Source organism: Leuciscus leuciscus, assembly GCF_965113295.1.
Source record: "Leuciscus leuciscus genome assembly, chromosome: 22".
Taxonomy (NCBI): domain Eukaryota; kingdom Metazoa; phylum Chordata; class Actinopteri; order Cypriniformes; family Leuciscidae; genus Leuciscus; species Leuciscus leuciscus.
In genome coordinates this window covers 32,438,581-32,455,418 of record NC_138746.1, presented here as the reverse complement: position 1 = coordinate 32,455,418, position 16,838 = coordinate 32,438,581, and the positions used below count along the sequence as shown (strand labels likewise).

The 16,838-nt window shown below is 38.6% G+C and overlaps 1 protein-coding gene and 1 long non-coding RNA gene across 3 annotated transcripts in view; one reads left to right on the top strand and one right to left on the bottom strand.

Moving 5' to 3' along the window:
• Positions 1–16,838, top strand: part of LOC309487125 — a 149,931-nt gene that overhangs the window by 83,994 nt on the left and 49,099 nt on the right. The window lies entirely within an intron of this gene.
• Positions 1–16,838, bottom strand: part of ubr2 (ubiquitin protein ligase E3 component n-recognin 2) — a 44,409-nt gene that overhangs the window by 11,093 nt on the left and 16,478 nt on the right. The window contains exons 11-31 of one of the 2 annotated variants that reach the window (XM_082154595.1): positions 14,775–14,873; positions 8,878–9,041; positions 8,477–8,576; positions 8,166–8,294; positions 7,893–8,076; positions 5,925–5,986; positions 5,728–5,838; positions 5,543–5,608; positions 4,949–5,071; positions 4,736–4,799; positions 4,495–4,619; positions 3,031–3,083; positions 2,848–2,950; positions 2,717–2,765; positions 2,269–2,423; positions 1,359–1,461; positions 1,166–1,275; positions 1,004–1,084; positions 738–919; positions 440–645; positions 264–357 (exon numbers count right to left, since the gene is read on the bottom strand). In XM_082154595.1, the coding sequence (XP_082010721.1) occupies positions 264–357; positions 440–645; positions 738–919; positions 1,004–1,084; positions 1,166–1,275; positions 1,359–1,461; positions 2,269–2,423; positions 2,717–2,765; positions 2,848–2,950; positions 3,031–3,083; positions 4,495–4,619; positions 4,736–4,799; positions 4,949–5,071; positions 5,543–5,608; positions 5,728–5,838; positions 5,925–5,986; positions 7,893–8,076; positions 8,166–8,294; positions 8,477–8,576; positions 8,878–9,041; positions 14,775–14,873 (2,363 nt within the window). Of the gene's footprint in view, positions 1–263; positions 358–439; positions 646–737; positions 920–1,003; positions 1,085–1,165; positions 1,276–1,358; positions 1,462–2,268; positions 2,424–2,716; positions 2,766–2,847; positions 2,951–3,030; positions 3,084–4,494; positions 4,620–4,735; positions 4,800–4,948; positions 5,072–5,542; positions 5,609–5,727; positions 5,839–5,924; positions 5,987–7,892; positions 8,077–8,165; positions 8,295–8,476; positions 8,577–8,877; positions 9,042–14,598; positions 14,698–14,774; positions 14,874–16,838 lie in introns of both variants that reach the window. The other variant, XM_082154596.1, reaches the window with a different exon arrangement.

Genomic DNA, 16,838 nt, shown 5'->3' with positions numbered 1-16,838 from the left:
TGGGTATTCACACTTGGGTGTACCCTTCACAAGAACCAACTAAACCATAATAACGTGAAAAGAGTAAAACAAAAAGTTCTAGATGATCTAAATCATAAAAAAAGGTGGAAACAATGTAATAATGACTGGGAAAAATACTTCTGGAACTGAGGCTGCTGAAAAAGAGGGCGTTTACGGTTACATTCTTCTGTCCCTATGATAGGATGAGCACATTGTTCTGCATATGGAAGTATGCGGTTCTCATTTATCATGATGATGCTCACCGCTGCCAGCAGTGAGAGTGCATGATGTGTCCGCAGCTGCCCGTGTGTGTCCCGAACGACAGGTCAGGGTGCATGAACAGAGGGTCATACTTATCTATAGCACAAAAAACAATGGCATTCATCAATACGAACATGCACGTATATAGTACAATGCACCAAACACACACAAGACATGCCTGGGTTGTGTGGAGGTCTCTTGCGGTTTTTGGACATGACAGTGGAGCGCTGGACAAAAGCAGCGAGCACCATGGCTTTGCCGTCAGCCCTGATTTCTTGCTCTTCCTGACACAATATACACGTCACCACCTGCCTCCTCTCACTGCCACCCGCACGCCACCGCCGTGGGCCTACACACACCAGCACGCTATCACACGAGCTGGGGCTATGGAGCAAAGAGAGAGAAATTAGAGGACGACATCTGGAAACTAATGTTTGATCGGTGAGATTTTGCAGCGTGATGATGCGTTTGTGTACCTGTGCTCCAGTGAGGAGGAGGTGGAGGGGTCGAGCTCATCCAGGCTCTGCTGGAACAACTCTTTGTTCTCGTTGATGAAGTGTCTTTGCATCTCTGACATCTGAGCCATGATCTTCTCCCTCCGGAGCCGTGCCATCTCTGCTTTCCTCTTCCGCTCCGCCTTATCCTTGTCCCGCACCGTCTACACATACACACAAATCCAGTGAGACAAAACCTGCAACCTTAACAGGTCATGACGCAAGTGTGTTGCGCTTCCAATGCTCACCTCCTCCTGACTGTGCCCTGAGCTGTCACTAGGGGGCGCACTGGCCGTGCACTCCCGTGTGGTCTTGATGGTGGCCACAGTCTGCAGATACACAATAAATATGAAAATACACATTCATTCTAATGACAGGTGGCTTTGTAATGAGATCTGAATCAGCTTTACCTTGAGGATCCAGCGGATCATGTCCTTGTGCACCTCCAGGTGAGGAGCGTTCTGCAGGGTTTCTAATAAAGCCAAGATACTGGGAGTGTTCGCAGGAGCCTCACCTGGTCCTACAAAGACGAGATTTGTTCAGCTCAACTATAAGAGGGGTGTGTGTGTGTGTGTATATAAAGGATACAGAAGAAAGACATACTGGAGATTTTGAGAGTGAAGTTGAAGTTGGTCTCGTTATCTTCTGCGCTGCTGATGAGATGCTGCTGTTCCTCCACCAGGCCCATGCCTATCAGATGCAGCACCTGTGGGACACATTCATATAGAGCTCTGATTTGGATGTAATGGGTGGTAAGAACAACGTTGAACATCCTGGTACAAGTAAAATTATATCAAGAAAACATTCATGATATAGTTACTTTTGCCAAAAATACATTGACAAAGTTATTTGGGTATTAAAAACCACATAGTAATTATTTTTTATTTAAATACTGTGATTTGAATACTTTACAAATCAAAGAATTATGATATTCGTATTCGAGTTGTCAAAAAGTACCGACTTGGTGCTGAAGTCGGTACTTTTTGACAATTCTAATACGAATATCTTAATTTTTTTATTTGTAAAGTATTTAAATCACAGTAAATTCAGTTAAATCACTGAAATTTTTCAATTGTGACGCTTTTGTAAACACAAATCGTAAACACCTCTGATTGGCCATTGTGTTCACACGCTCATTGGATATATCTTTGATGGGCTACAATGAACAACACATGGGAGCGATTGAGAGCACACGGAAGTGTTTGAAAGTGGGAGCGTTTGAAAGCACAAGCAGGCGTCTATCCGCAGACTGGTCCGCTGATAGACGCCTGTTTTCAAACGCTCCCGTGTGTATCTGGGTTAGCCCTCGAAGAGTGACAATGATGTATATTTAAAACATGTTTTTGAATCACTGATCATTGCAGTGGCCAATCACAGGTGTTTGCGATTCCGCTGAACATCGCTCAAAGCGTCACAATTTAAAAATGTCAGAACCGACTTGGTACCGAAGTCGGTACTTTTTGACAACTCTAGTTGTTAATATGAGAGAGTGCTCCAGTTCGTGCAGACGTACCCTCTGAAGCATGGACTCAGACCAGTGTCCCCCGCTGGGCTCCATTGCCCACTGCAGCACAGCTCCCAGAATCCCCAGCAACACGTCACACTGCAGCATGTTTACCAGACTAGCAAACAGCGGACAGAACCGAGGCAAAACTGGCGGAGGCAGAACTACAAGAAACATGCATGCAAATCAGTTTTTGAACTGACATCACATATCGCCAGGGCTGCACGCTTAATTGATATAAACCCGAGATCGTGACATGGCTTAGTGCGATTAACAAATCGCAAAGGCTGCCATTTTAAGTAAATAAATGTATGCGATGCATGTTTCAGAGAGAAGTGTGGCACTGCGTTCATTTACACGTGAGCGGCTCATGATCCGCGTCTCAGAGTGATGTTTAAATTGTTTGCTCTTATATAAAGTGTTAATACTATGTAATATCATGTATATATAGTAGTACCTGAATCTTCCCCATTTTGCCTCTTTATCTTTCTCTGAGCCTCTTCAGACTGAACGACAGAAGAAGAAAAATGAACATGGATTTTCAACAATTGTTCTTCGCGAGTTTCAATTTCAAACATACATGCGTACCTTAGACTGGTCAGCTCTGGAGTAATGGTGGAAGTACAGGTTGAACATCTTAGCACACTCTGGCCTGAGTTTATAAAGTCCTCTTCCCGTCACACCAGGCTTCCTGTACAACACATTTCATTTAGGATTACACACAGATCAATCCAATGCTGTGGACGAGAATCTTTAATTCAGGACACTCACTTAAACAAAGCCACACTATCGATGACTCTCTCCATGCCAGTTTCCTTATTCTCCTGTGTGCAGAAGACAGAAGAGTGAGGGGAATTCATTAGCACAAAGTACCACTAGGTGGCAGTCACATTAAAAAAAGTCTGTCAACCGGAACTTCAAGAAAAGATAATACTTTTTAGATTTAAAAATATAGCACTTTTTAGACTAGACTATGATGGTTTGTGCATTTGTAAGTTGCTAAGTGAGCAAATAAATCTATTATACAGTTATTCTCTGCTTAAAGACCATGATTAGGGACAGGAATTGTACAGGATTTAATGAAGGTTCCTGGTGGATTTAATGATACAGTGATTTTAGGTAGAAAGAACAGATGGCGTTTTAAAGCAATTTTTATCAGAATTAAACGGTTTTACACAATTCTTGGAATAATGAGGTTAAAGGGATACAGGGTTCCCACTCTTTTTTAGATAACATTTTCCAGGACATTTTAAATTTTACTACGGTGGGAATAAAAGACAGTGATCACACCCTAAAATAATATATTGCTCTTTAAAAGTCTCCATTAAAAAATTTACAGTTTATGGTCACGACATATTAATATGAGCTTTTAATTATACATTACAATAAATGGTTCTCTCGTTACCAATGTCAATACCATAGCAGGAATATCGTAGCCAAAATGCATCTTAGTGCAATACTAGGTGTAAACAGGGCCTACACATCATCATTCAAAGTACACTTTTGGCCATTGTGACATAAGTGTGTTGTGAAGCTTGTGCTCGTGAAGTGACTCCTCTGTGCTTCCGCATTAGTTCTTGTGCAAACTTCACAATGCATTTGCGTCATATTTCACAAAGTTCCTCTCATGAATGCTCCTATGACAGTAGACTAGAAGCAATGATTTGTAGTTAAAGTAAAGTAAAATAGAATAAGATCAAAATATAAGACATTGGTTCAGTCACTAGGGTCATATGGATTACCGTCACGATCACTGAGTGGTTTTTCAAGCATCAAATGAGAGGCAGCCATTCATTTGCACTATATGGATTCAGAGATGGATTATTTTCCTACAACTTTTTGTTTGTGTTCATCTAAAGAAAGTCATACACACCTGGGATGGGATGGCAGTAAATGATGAGAATTTAAAAAAATTGGGTGAACTATCCCTTTAATACCTTTACAATTACTGCATCTCTTTTTTTGGTCAGATTTCAAAGCCAACATAATTACTAAAAACTAGTGATGGGCAACGATTAATCGCATCCAAGATAAAAGTTTGTCTTTACATAATATGTGTGTGTGTACTGTGTATTATACACAGTACACAAACATATTATGTAAACAAACTTTTATTTTGGATGATTAATCGTTGCCCATCACTACTAAAAACAAACACTGATAATAACATGCTAACAATTATAAGACACTAATCAGCACTTTAATGATCAAGTGAAGTCATGAGTGTTGACTTACATTCTCAGGTAGAGCTTTGACCAGCTCACTGTGGGCCATGGGTCTAATGCATAACTGATGAACAATCTCTCTCCTTATCTCATCAGAGCTCTCCACCTGACCAACACCTGCAGTGTATCGCTCTCCTGCAGGAAAAACAAAACAGGAATCACTCTTTTTTTTACTTTCTATGGTGTCTAATAAGCTCAATACACACCTAAAACAAAGCTCAAATGACAGGTGTTGAGAAATGATCACTCACCCACAATCATAATGACCAGGTGCAGCATCTCCTCAATTAGTGTGTTATTCTGCTGAACCACATCCTGAGAGAGAGAGAGAGAGAGAGAGAGAGAGAGAGAGAGAGAGAGAGAGAGAGAGAGAGAGAGAGAGAGAGAGAGAGACACAAGTCATTGGCAACAGAAGTGAGTGCAAGTGAAAAGAACAGTAATAGGATAAAAAGAGGCAAGCAGACCTTGTTAGCGTTCTCTCTGCCATATCTCTTTCTGCAGTCGGCTGAGCTGAAGATATGATAGAGCTCAAAGCGGCTCAGCACGATCATCAGGAAGTGGTTTGGATCCATCATTGAAGCTCCAGCCTAGATCCAAAAACATGAAACATGATGATCACTAAATTACAGTGAATTCACCTTCTCAAAAGATTCTCGTTACTCTAATCATACTAAAAAAAACCCGAGTGATTTTATTATTATTATTTAAATCAGCATAAAGGCAGTAAAATAAATACCACCATGATGTGTTAATAATAGTATTCCCACACTTAAACAAATTAATTTATGACCTTTCCACTGTTAAACGTTAATTCATGAAAAAATTTGAACTTTATTTGTATTGTGTCATTTTCAGCACATTACATTTTCATAAAAAAAAAAAAACAATCCAATTACAATTGTTACCTGTCCTAAAATAGCCTTCTTTATGTAAAAATATCAAATATTTTTTTAATCTCTGAATTTTGGAAAGAAATATTCCCAGGACTTATATTAATTTTCTATAATTATAGCAATGCATTATCAGTTAAGCTTCAGAAACATCTGGACACTACCGACCTGAAGCATGATGAGGTCTTTATCAAACATCTCCACTCTACACTTCACGTTGTGATAATAATAGATCTGCAAAGACAATTCAAGAAAAAGTGTGATATTTATATGGAAATGCATTAACACTAACAATCTTACAAAGTTAAAAGAAAATGTCAAGAGTATTAGAATTAAACAAATAAGCTTCTTGCCTGATTGACCAAAGAGAAGCCATTTCTCCTCCACATCCCAGCATGCACCTGAGCACAGAGTACAAGGCAGCGGAGCGGGTGCTCGATCAACATGGGTGGACTCAGTTCACTCTGTAGAAGACAAGAGAGGCCTCAGAAAGCGTTGAGAATGTTTGTGAAGAACAAAAACTGACATGAACCAAAACTCCAAGACTCACCATTGGCAGCTGCTCAGGGAATCTATAGGCAGCCTCAGTTTTGCTCAGCAGAGCATGTAAACCTAAGTGCAAGAGAGAGCCAGTTGAAGTTCAGTTGATATGTTGTGTGTCAATCATCAACCACTTTTCAAGCAATTTCGGGAGAGAATCCTATATTCAGTACGTACAAAACAATAATGGGATTCAATAATCAAGAAAGGATTCACTCCATATTTATTCCCAAAACGGCAGCGTGTTCAAGACCTTTCTAAGGAAGCTTGTTTCCACGGAATATATATATATAAAAAAAGTAATTGCGACTTTTCACAATTATGACTCTCAGAATTGGGACTATTTCTTGCAATTCAGACTTAAAGGTAGGGTAGGTAATCCTGTTCAGAAACACTTTTTTTTATACTGGGTGAAATGGTCCTTCCATCCTGATAGTAGTCAATACATTATGTGTTTAGAAAAAGGAATGAAAAAAATCAGACCTCTGTAGCAGCTGCAGGACAGTAAAAACTCTGACCAATCACTGCCATTCGGTGCGAATGTAAAGAACCAATCAGATGCCTTCATGTCTCGTGCCCGCCCCGAGCCCCACTGCGCGCGCTGCCCTGCGTGCACTCATCACATGTCACCGTTCCCGGAAATATTCAACTCAAAGCACCTGCATATGCAGTCAGCGAAGGCAAACAAGGCAAAAACTACTTCCTCGGACCCTGCCCGCACTCTTGAACGACCTCCTCTGCTTCGCCCTCGACCCCGGACCTGTCCTCGAGCCGACGATGCGGTACTTGTCTCCGGACTCGGAGTGTACGTTAGTCTTCATTAGAGTCAACAATGTTTTCATCATGGAAACTCTTACATGCAAAACACCGTATATGTTATGAATCTTACACGAAATTCATCTTCATCACAGTGTAACTGATGGTAATGGAAAAACGTGTATCAATGCAACCTGTTTTTAGTTTTGCCTTATAAATATAGCTCGTTACCGAATCAAACTTTACCATTATCGATATGCTAGCTTGATAGTGAGTACTAAAAGAAATCTTATTTGTTTATATTCATAGTGATAAAGTTAGGTATTTTATTACATGTGATTCTGACATGATGTCACTGTATGTACTCGTCTCAGGTAATAAATGCGTCTTGTTCCAGCCTGAGCGTTTGGCGTCGCGCGTTCATGTGTTTTGGGGGCGTGGCTTTGGAAGGAGCTCAGAAGGGAGGGGGTGGAGTGAATGGAAATAATGAGCTGTGTTTATTGCAGATTAAAAGGTCAACAGTCACTCGATTTTTATATTTTCTTTTTCAGAGTACTTACATTTTAATTATGTATTGGTATATAAAGACAGTTTAAACAAATTTGGAATGTTTTTTTTTTAGAAAAAGGATTACCTACCCTACCTTTAACTGGAGAGTTTATATCACAATTCTGAGAAAAAGTCACAGTTAAACTCAGTTTTCTCAGAATTGTGAGATATAAACTTGCAATTGCAAGTTACAAAGTAAGATTTGCAAGTTTATATCAAGCAATTCTGAATTTATAACTCACAATTATGAGGAAAAAAGTATAAATTGCTCAAATTAAACTTGCAATTGCTAGAAAAAAGTCAGAATTGTGCGTTTTTTTATATTTTTTATTCTGTTGCTGAAACAAGCTTCCATACCTTCCTGCACAATGGCTTTTGCGTGAAACAATAGAGCTTATGTAGCTCCGCCCCTTTTCAGCGCTGGGCACGTTGTATTCCCACAGCATGAAGGAAAGATCTTACTGATTTATGAATGAACCGCTTCAAACATTACAATGCTCATGATTACTTTCGTTAACTCTACAATAAGTGAATCCACTTCACCTGCTAAATACTCTCTGACAGTGATGCAATAATAATATACAGAGCTACCGCAAAAACAGAAATTCAAAGACACAATCCTAATGATATCTGTGCGCTTGTTTCTCTGGCGCATAGGCTCTATTAGAGTCACCTGCTAAAAGCCGGGACACAGGCAGGTGTATGCTGACTTTCTCCTGAGAGACGCAGTAGCGGATGGTGTCGACGGAGTGGCCGCACATGCTGAGGGTTATGGGCTGTTCCCCATCTGTGAAACCACTGTGGCAGTGAGTCAGCGCGATCAGGCACTTCTTATAGGCTTCGATCAGCACTCTCTCCTGTACACGTGACAAACAACACACTTATATACAGGCTCAATCAAGGTGCATTATGGGTACTAATGTGACTGTGTCTAACATGTACTCACATCACTGGCACACCATTCCTGCATCATAGAGATGATATGTGTGAGCTTCATCTGTAAGGTGAACGCTGCCTCCCATTCTGGCTCCATCTCTATGTGTTGCCCCACCTGACGTACTACTGGGTCCATTCCCTGCAAAGAGGACACACACACACACACACACACACACACACACACACACACACACACACACACACACACACACACACACACACACACACACACACACACACACACACACACACACACCTGTTTTAATGGCCAATCTCAGTTACCCTAGACACACAACCCTAAGATCAGATCGCTATAGTCACCTGCATGCATTTTAGCAACTCCAAGAAAGCATCAAAACCCTCCAGATACTTCTCCCTGAGTTGGTCACCCCACTCTGTTGGACGGCTTATCAGGACATACCTGCGTCCAAGAGAAATGCATCATGACACGCATCTCAAGAAATGGACATTTTAGACGCAGATAATGCATAACTGTGTCCGAAATAATTCAAATGGGTTCAAAGCATATTCAAAGCCTAATTGTTTGCAAAAAACTATTACTGTATCTGTTTTCAGAACTCTCTTTAAGTGAATTAAACCTTGAATCAGATTTCATGTAAAAACTTAAGGAAAAAATTGTTTGCAAGTATTTTATTCTTATGTCATTTATGGTGCCCGGGATCTCTCTCAGTCTGTTCATTGAGCGTTTGATGTGATCTTACTTGAGGTCTCCAATGAGGCTCTGGACTCGGCGGAACTTGAAGGCCTGTTGTGCGGTGTAGCGCTCAAACTGAAAGCGGCCCTGCAGGTCTCTGTGTCTGAGGTGATCAACGAAAGTGCGGATGATGGTGGTCATCAGGTTCTCTTCTGTGATCAGCATCCGCGCCTGAAAATATCAGACACACGTTCACTGCTGTCTCTGAGAGACCGCTGGTGGTTGGGGCGGTAAGCTGGTTTTATATATATATATAACCAGCTTACCGCTAGGGGTGCACCGATCCGATATTAGGATCGGATATCGGCCGCGATACTGACAAAATAGCTGGATCGGGGATCGGAAAAAATAACAGATCCACGGGCCGATCCGTTTTTTTTTTTTTTTTGTCGTCGCAGCAGAACCTACGTCATTCGTCAGCTTCACGTGTGTCGCATGCTAGAAGCAACATGGAGCGAGCCAGAGGCCGTTTCTCAATACCAAGTACGCAATCTTCGGACTTGCGTCCTTGGTAGTTCGGACTTGCCAAGTTCGACTCAGGAGAACGAACTCCCGAGGACGAGAGGACGAGAGGACGCGAGTCCGGTTATTCTGCAAATGGAACAGCAGCGCTCTTGATCGCGTCACTCAGCTCGCTCTGGCTACTCCGGTCATCTCTTTATGTATATTTTAGCCAACAATAAAACGAAATATGTTATAAAACACCACTCTGCCTCTTTTCATTTAAACATTTTTTTTAAACATATTATAATGGCCACATAAATGTGGTTCAGGCAAACGCGTACATTGATTATCTGCATATATTTATAACAACACGAAATATAAAACACAACCCTGCTTCTTTTTTTTCTTTTTTTTTTATATGAAACAATGATCATTAAAACTTTAAATTTGCCATTGCTGATTAAGTGAGCATTCACAGGTCATGTTTGCGATGGTGGTGTGACACTGCACTACATGTTTACAATGTTTGGTTATTATTATTTGTATGTGTGATCAAGTTGTTGTTCGACCAACTTTAAATTTTTTTATTCTCAGGTTCAGCTGCTATGTTGCATTTTAAATTCCTGTTTGCAGGACTTTGCACTTTATATTTTTACATGTTTACAATGTTTGGTTACTGTTTGATTACTATTGTATGTTCAACCAATGCACTGTTTTGTTTCTTGTGGCTACATTTTACTTATTTTAATTTAAGAGTTTGATTACATTATATTTTAGATTTGAATGCACAATTGTTATATAACAAATTTATAAGAATTCCAAAAAAAAAAAATGTTCATGTTTACAATGTTTGGTAACTGTCAGATTACTATTGTATGTTTGACCAATACACTGTTTTTTGTTTCCACTGCTACATTTTTTTTTTTTTACATTTATTTAAAGAAGTTTGATTACATTCTATTTTCGATTTGAATGCACAATTGTTTATTAAATAAATAAGAATTCAACACATTACATACATCTGTTATTTTGTCTTAGTTATGTTTAGTTAGTATAGTCTGGTGCCTTTAGTCTCTTCAAGGAAAGTATAAGGTGGAAGGTATACAGTTTATTATTAATTCAACTATAGTATCGGATCGGTATCGGGTATCGACTAGTGATCGACCGATGTATCGGTTTACCGATATTTTTACCGATATTTAAGCATTTTCCCATAATCGGGTATCGGTTTTGTAATATCGGATTCGCCGATAAACGGCGCCATCTTGTGGCCGTTTTGAGAATTCCGCCATTGCAGCCCGCGTCTGAGGAGATCAGTCAACAACAACTCTGTGCACAGGTAAAACATATGTTCTGCTTGCTTTGCTTTAATTTTTCAACTTTATTTAACATAACAGACATGCAGAAATGAGATTTGAGACATGAATGCCTGATATAGCCTAGTTTATTTATGCAGCTTGGTTCTAAAAAATTGAGACGAACTCATGGAGTCACGTAGCGTAATCCGTCATGTCCTGCCCCAATAAAGACGTAACTTTACATGAATTAAATAAAACAGACATGAATGAGTGCATGTTGAAAATAAAAGCACTGAATTTAATTCTCTATCAGTTGTATTTGCTCACCATTAGTCTCGAGAAAAAAGTTCGTTCATATTGCTGAGCACTCACTGGGTTGATGATCAGGATGCTCACGGCCACTGAATGAAACTTTTGACAAGATTCTCTTGTTTAAACATCCTAGATTATATTATTTACTACATAGCAATTATTTCGCTAATAACGTTACACATCTAAATATACCGCTTTGTGGAAATTAATTATTTATTATCTCCACGCGCGATCGCGGTTGAGTTCTGTGTAAAATAAATGCATAGATAAACAGCACTTTGTCAGTTGGCATTTCATGATCTAGATTCAATCTAGATCATGAAATGTCAACTGACAAAGTGCTGTTTATATAGTCTCGAAAAAAAAAAAGTTTGTTCATATTGCTGCGCACTCACTGGGTTGATGACCAGGAATGCTCAAGCACGGCTACTGCATGAAACTTTTGACAAGATTATCTCGTTTAAACAACCTAAATTATATTATCATTTACTGCATAACCATTATTTCGCTAATACAAATCTAAATAAATACCGCTCTGTGGAAATTAATTATTTATTATCTCCACGCGCGATCGCGGTTGAGTAAGTTATATAGTTCTGTGTAAACGCATAGATAAACAGCACTTTGTCAGAAAGGATTTCATGATCTAGACCGACAAAAACATTATTAATAATTAATAACATACTAGTTGGAAAATGCAAATATGCTGTTTTGTTTGTTACTTTCCTGATAATGTTATATTCCAGCTAATATTATTCAGTGAATTAATATTACCCAGTGAATTATTCCTCACTCTTTAAACCTATTAAATGGCACATATAAACCTTCTAAAACTGTTTAAAATGAATTGCATTTCAATACAAAATACAATACAAAAAATACCTCCAACATGTGGAACCACTTAAAGATACATCACTCAACTATCTTTGAATATATGTTAGAATAATTTTTGTGCTTTATTTTTTACCTCATCAAAGCTTTTATTTTTAAACAAAGACACTTAGTAACAATGCACTTTATTTTTTGGACTCAGACCCCTCTATTTATTTGTGTATAAATATAACGTTTTTTATGTATGCAAGGAGGGAGTGATTGTTATAAATAAAATTGTTTGTTCAGTTCATTTGTGTTGTAATAATTGTGTCAAAAACAGAAGTATAACAGTAAATAAATATCGGTTCTGCATATCGGTAATCGGCACATAAACATGCAAATAATCGGTATCGGTATCGGTTATAAAAAATCAATATCGGTCGATCACTAGTATCGACAGATACACAAAGCCCAGGCATCGGTATCGGTATCGGGACTGAAAAAGTCGGATCGGTGCACCCCTACTTACCGCCCCAACCACCAGCGGTCTGTGTGTATCATATATATATATATATAAAATTCCTAATGAATGAAAATCCATTTTTTTGAGAGGAGAAGAGGAGAACAGAAAGACAGTGTAAATGAAGGAGGAAAGAGAGAGAAAGAAGATGAGAAGGGGAAGTGAAGAAGAAAAAGGAGGAGAAAAGAATAATTGAATTATTTAGTGTCCATTTCGTTCACACAACGTGAATAAGCTGTAAACATGTTTGCTGTGTGGACGCTGGAGCTGGGTTAACATGATAATCCATAACTTTAATTATTTATGGTAATCAATTTCTCATTTTTAATCGATCTTCATTTTGATGTAGTCTATACTGTATTCAGTTGATGTGTGAACAAAACTTCACTAAACATTATGTGTAGCACATCTACCACTCACTAAATGCAATAAGCTTTGTGGCTTGATATGAAAAAGTACATTTTAAGACAAAATTCAAACATTAAATGAATAAACAAAACAATAAATGCGGCATGTGAACCGATCATCTCTTCCTCTCTACTACTAGTTATAGCACCAAATGAACTGGTTTACATGATACATTTAATTAAGTTGTACTGTATCTTTCACCTTAACTTCTGATGTTCATTCATGTTATTACAGCCATAAATATTTATCTTTCAACAACAAACTGGAGCAGAATCGCATACATGCATATATGCTGATCTAAAAATCTGCCATGCTGTTGTTGCCTGGTTAAATAAAGGTTTTGTGTGCAATCTTATTTTATTACCGTATACACAACTCATTTGTTTTTTTAGTTTTTTTTTGAGTGTTGATTATTAACACTAGAACTACCGGAATTCTATAACTACTATAATGGCCATAGCAGTCATTCTGACCATTCATACATTATTTGGATATAATTTCAATAAGCTATATCAAATCTAAGAATAAATGAATCTGTAAATGTTAGGATAGGTAATAATAAACATCAGAACACTACATTTTTATTCTAATGTATGTGAAAATGTATTAGTTAATCAACAACCACAGAACAGCTATTGTAATTACAGATATAAAGTCGAAAGTGATCAATTTTCTATTATTTTCTTTGTAAAGTGAAAACAAATATATTCATCCTTGGATATTGGAATACAATAACTTATAAAAACATCACCAATATGCATTTTAATGCATAGGAAAAACCTTTATGGGCACATATGCCCCAAACTGGCCAAAACAGTAATTCTGACCGTCACGGGAAAAGAATATGAAAATATAATAAACTGCGAGAAAATGAACTGATTTAGTAACCAATATTTATTTTAGTGAGCAAAAATATCATGCTGTAAAATTACAATGCAAACTGTATGCATACGGTCAGTATGACTGTTATGGCCATTCAAGGTAGAAATACTCTAAACTCTTGTCTCTTGTAATTTTAATAAAATAACAATGATAAGAATAAAACATAGAAACATTTAGGAAAAGTCAGGGTCCTATTAGTCTCGCATAGCCAGACCTTCAGACTGACGGCAGAAGGTCTGGACTCTATCGCAGCATTTCTTGGCCAAGGACCGCCCAAGAGGACGTTTGACTGACATGTAACACAACCAATCACAGTTTGTTTTGTACCGCGTCATATTTAGGGGCGTGACAATATAATGTTGATGTCCCTACAATAACAGACCGGTGTGCATCTAATAAATTATTCATTCAAGAACCTTGTGCAAGTTTACTGCATCAATGGAGCCGCGAACTTCACATACTTTTGAAAATACAGCGTTTAGTTGATCCTGGTAAGCGTTCATTGTCTCAGTTGTAAAAACAACGGCTTTCTTCTTGCACGAGGGGTTTTGGCGTCATGACATTTGTTTCCCGGCGGACCGAAAATAAACGCGACACTCGCGCCGCCCGGAAATCCGATAAAATTCAACCAATCAGATGACGACTTCGACATTCCTGAAGTGTTTCCAGTTAAGTGTACCATATGCATCAGACGTTTAGCCAACGTTCCGTGGGCGTGACGTCTGAGGCTGAGACTAGGGTCCCATAGTTACATGGGTTTGATTTCAACAAAGTTATTACATTGCAAAATTTTAAAACCGTCAAAATGACTGCCTTGGTAGTTCTAGTGTTCAATAAACTATTTTCATTTTCTGTTTTCAGACATTTTCGGTGTCTGTGTTATGGTAAAAAAAAATAATTTCGGTGCAACCACTAGTAAAGAGGAAAGTGAAAATGAAATACGAAGATGGAAAGGGAAAGGGAACAGAAAGAGTGAAACGAGAGAAGAGACCCAAAACCCCAAACAAGCCCTCCTCCTCAAGGCAAGCAGTCTCTCCTCACACGTACTTACCAGAGAAGGCACGGTGAACATTTGCACAGAGAGGTCAGTGACCGAGAACTCCCTGTCGTGGTCGTCTTTCACGTAGTCGCTCTGCAAGCGCTCATAGTTCTGCAGGCAGCGGTGGAGGAGGAGAGGAGAAAGAGGCAGAAGAGAGAGCAGAGGAGTGTGGGATTGGCGGTACTCACCACAGTAGGGGCGGTGAAGAGCTGCACTGACAGAGAGGTCACTGACACTACACGCTCGTGATCGTCCTCCATAAAATCTGTCTGGAGGCGCTGGTAATTCTAAAGGAAGGGGGGCACATTCACCTTCCGGGTCAGAGGTCAGGGGCCATCTGCAGTTCTGTCCCCCGACTCGGTTCTCAGTTCTGCGGCACATACGGCCTGAAGTTACACCGCGGCACAGGTCAGCGTTGAGAACGGCACGTGTGGAGCCGGGGGACTTGAGTTAAAGCTGAACTTTGCACATTGCTTTATTAGTAGACTTTCTAGAGTTGTTTAAGGTTGTAATCTCTGCCAGCACGTGCTGTCAGTGACACCTGAGGAAGGGCCCTATGAACACCACAGTGTGGAAACACACACGGGATCGCGGAATCTAGTCGTAAAAATGGAATTTACAGTAAAAACACGGAATGTCACAGAATCTGACAAATTGTGGATGACTAAATCAAAAGTAGGACTGTACACTTAAAAAAAAAGAAATGCCACAATATTTTTAAGTAGTGTCTGTGAATATTAAAGCACACAAAAAGACTGGTAGTAAAATCTGAAGTCTGCATGTCCTGTGTGTTTCTGTGTGAATGATCGACAGTTTCATCATCCACTACATACACACTGAAGCACACGTTAATTTTTTTCAGCTTTTGCCGTCGTCTCACTATAAGGAGTAACACCCTACAAAACAAAAGTCCGGTTTAACGAAGAATGTATGACAAATATATTACTATTGCACCGTAGAATGAATTTCTTAAAGTAACAAAATAATACAATTATTAAAACTTTACTTTTAAAGAACATCCCACATTTTTTTTCTTCCATGTTTTAATTTTAACAGTAAACTTTTGCTGTGCAACACTTTGTTTACCATCATATAAGAAATTGTTAATCGATTCATTAAATTGTTAATGTTTTATGATTTCATACGATAATTGATAATACATTTGTATTAAATCATGAACCCAGAAAAATTCAAACAGAATTTCTGAATTTTTTTTAATAAGTTATGAAATTGTTTAAGTTTTACAAATTTAATTGATTAGACATGCCTTTTGATTATTACAGTTTGATTAAAGCATTAAAACGAAATCCGGGAAAAAATATATTTTAATCTGAAAACATGGAACTAATTTCATAATGTCCTAAAAAAAATTATTTGTTCAATTTTAAAAGGAAATGTTAAATTATACAAGTTTCATGATTTCAATTAATTAGACATGCTTTTTGATTACTTAAATTAACCACTAAAACTGAATCCAGAAAAAAATGTATTTGTCAAACAATAAAACGTAACCTGGTAAAAAAACAGGAAACAAAAGTGATTTCATAGGGCCCTACACCTGAGGTTTCCTGCTGTCACAGAAGGACGGGTCAGTCGGAGGACCGCAGCGGGCAGCGAACCAAAGAGAGCAAGAGTAACACAAAGTATCTCTCTATTACAAAGGCTCCCTCTCTCTCTCTCTCTCTCTCTGAGACGATACCCCTCACTGAACAGGGACTGGATTCTCAAACTCTCTTATCCTCACAGATCAGCTGAATCAAACTGAGTGAACTGAAAGTGAACTGGATGTTCTAATGTGAATCACAGACTTGGAATATTCTGGCTACGCCTGTGGAAACAACTCTGTCTCACAGGATGGTGAACACAAGTTTAAGCGCCATCAACGGATTCTAGAACATTTCATTGATTACCACACAAAATAATTTTGCCAGTTTGAAAGAAAAAAAAAAACTAAAATGGTGATTGCAGTAACACTGGAAATCCTGTGAGTGGAGTTTGCTCCATGTGAAATGTGTTTTACAGGTGGTGTCCTTGCAGGTAACCTTTGTACATGGTTATGACATGAGTTAAGACTGGAAATAACTTTATATAGATCGTTAGAAGGAAATCGTTTTAATGCTAGGCTTGAGTTAATAAGTATAAAGTTTTGTGGCAATATTTTAAAATTATGTGCATTTTAACACTTATTTGCCTTGCCCTTTATATACTTTCAGTGTAACAGCATTAAAGCTATTTTAAGTCATTTTAACTTG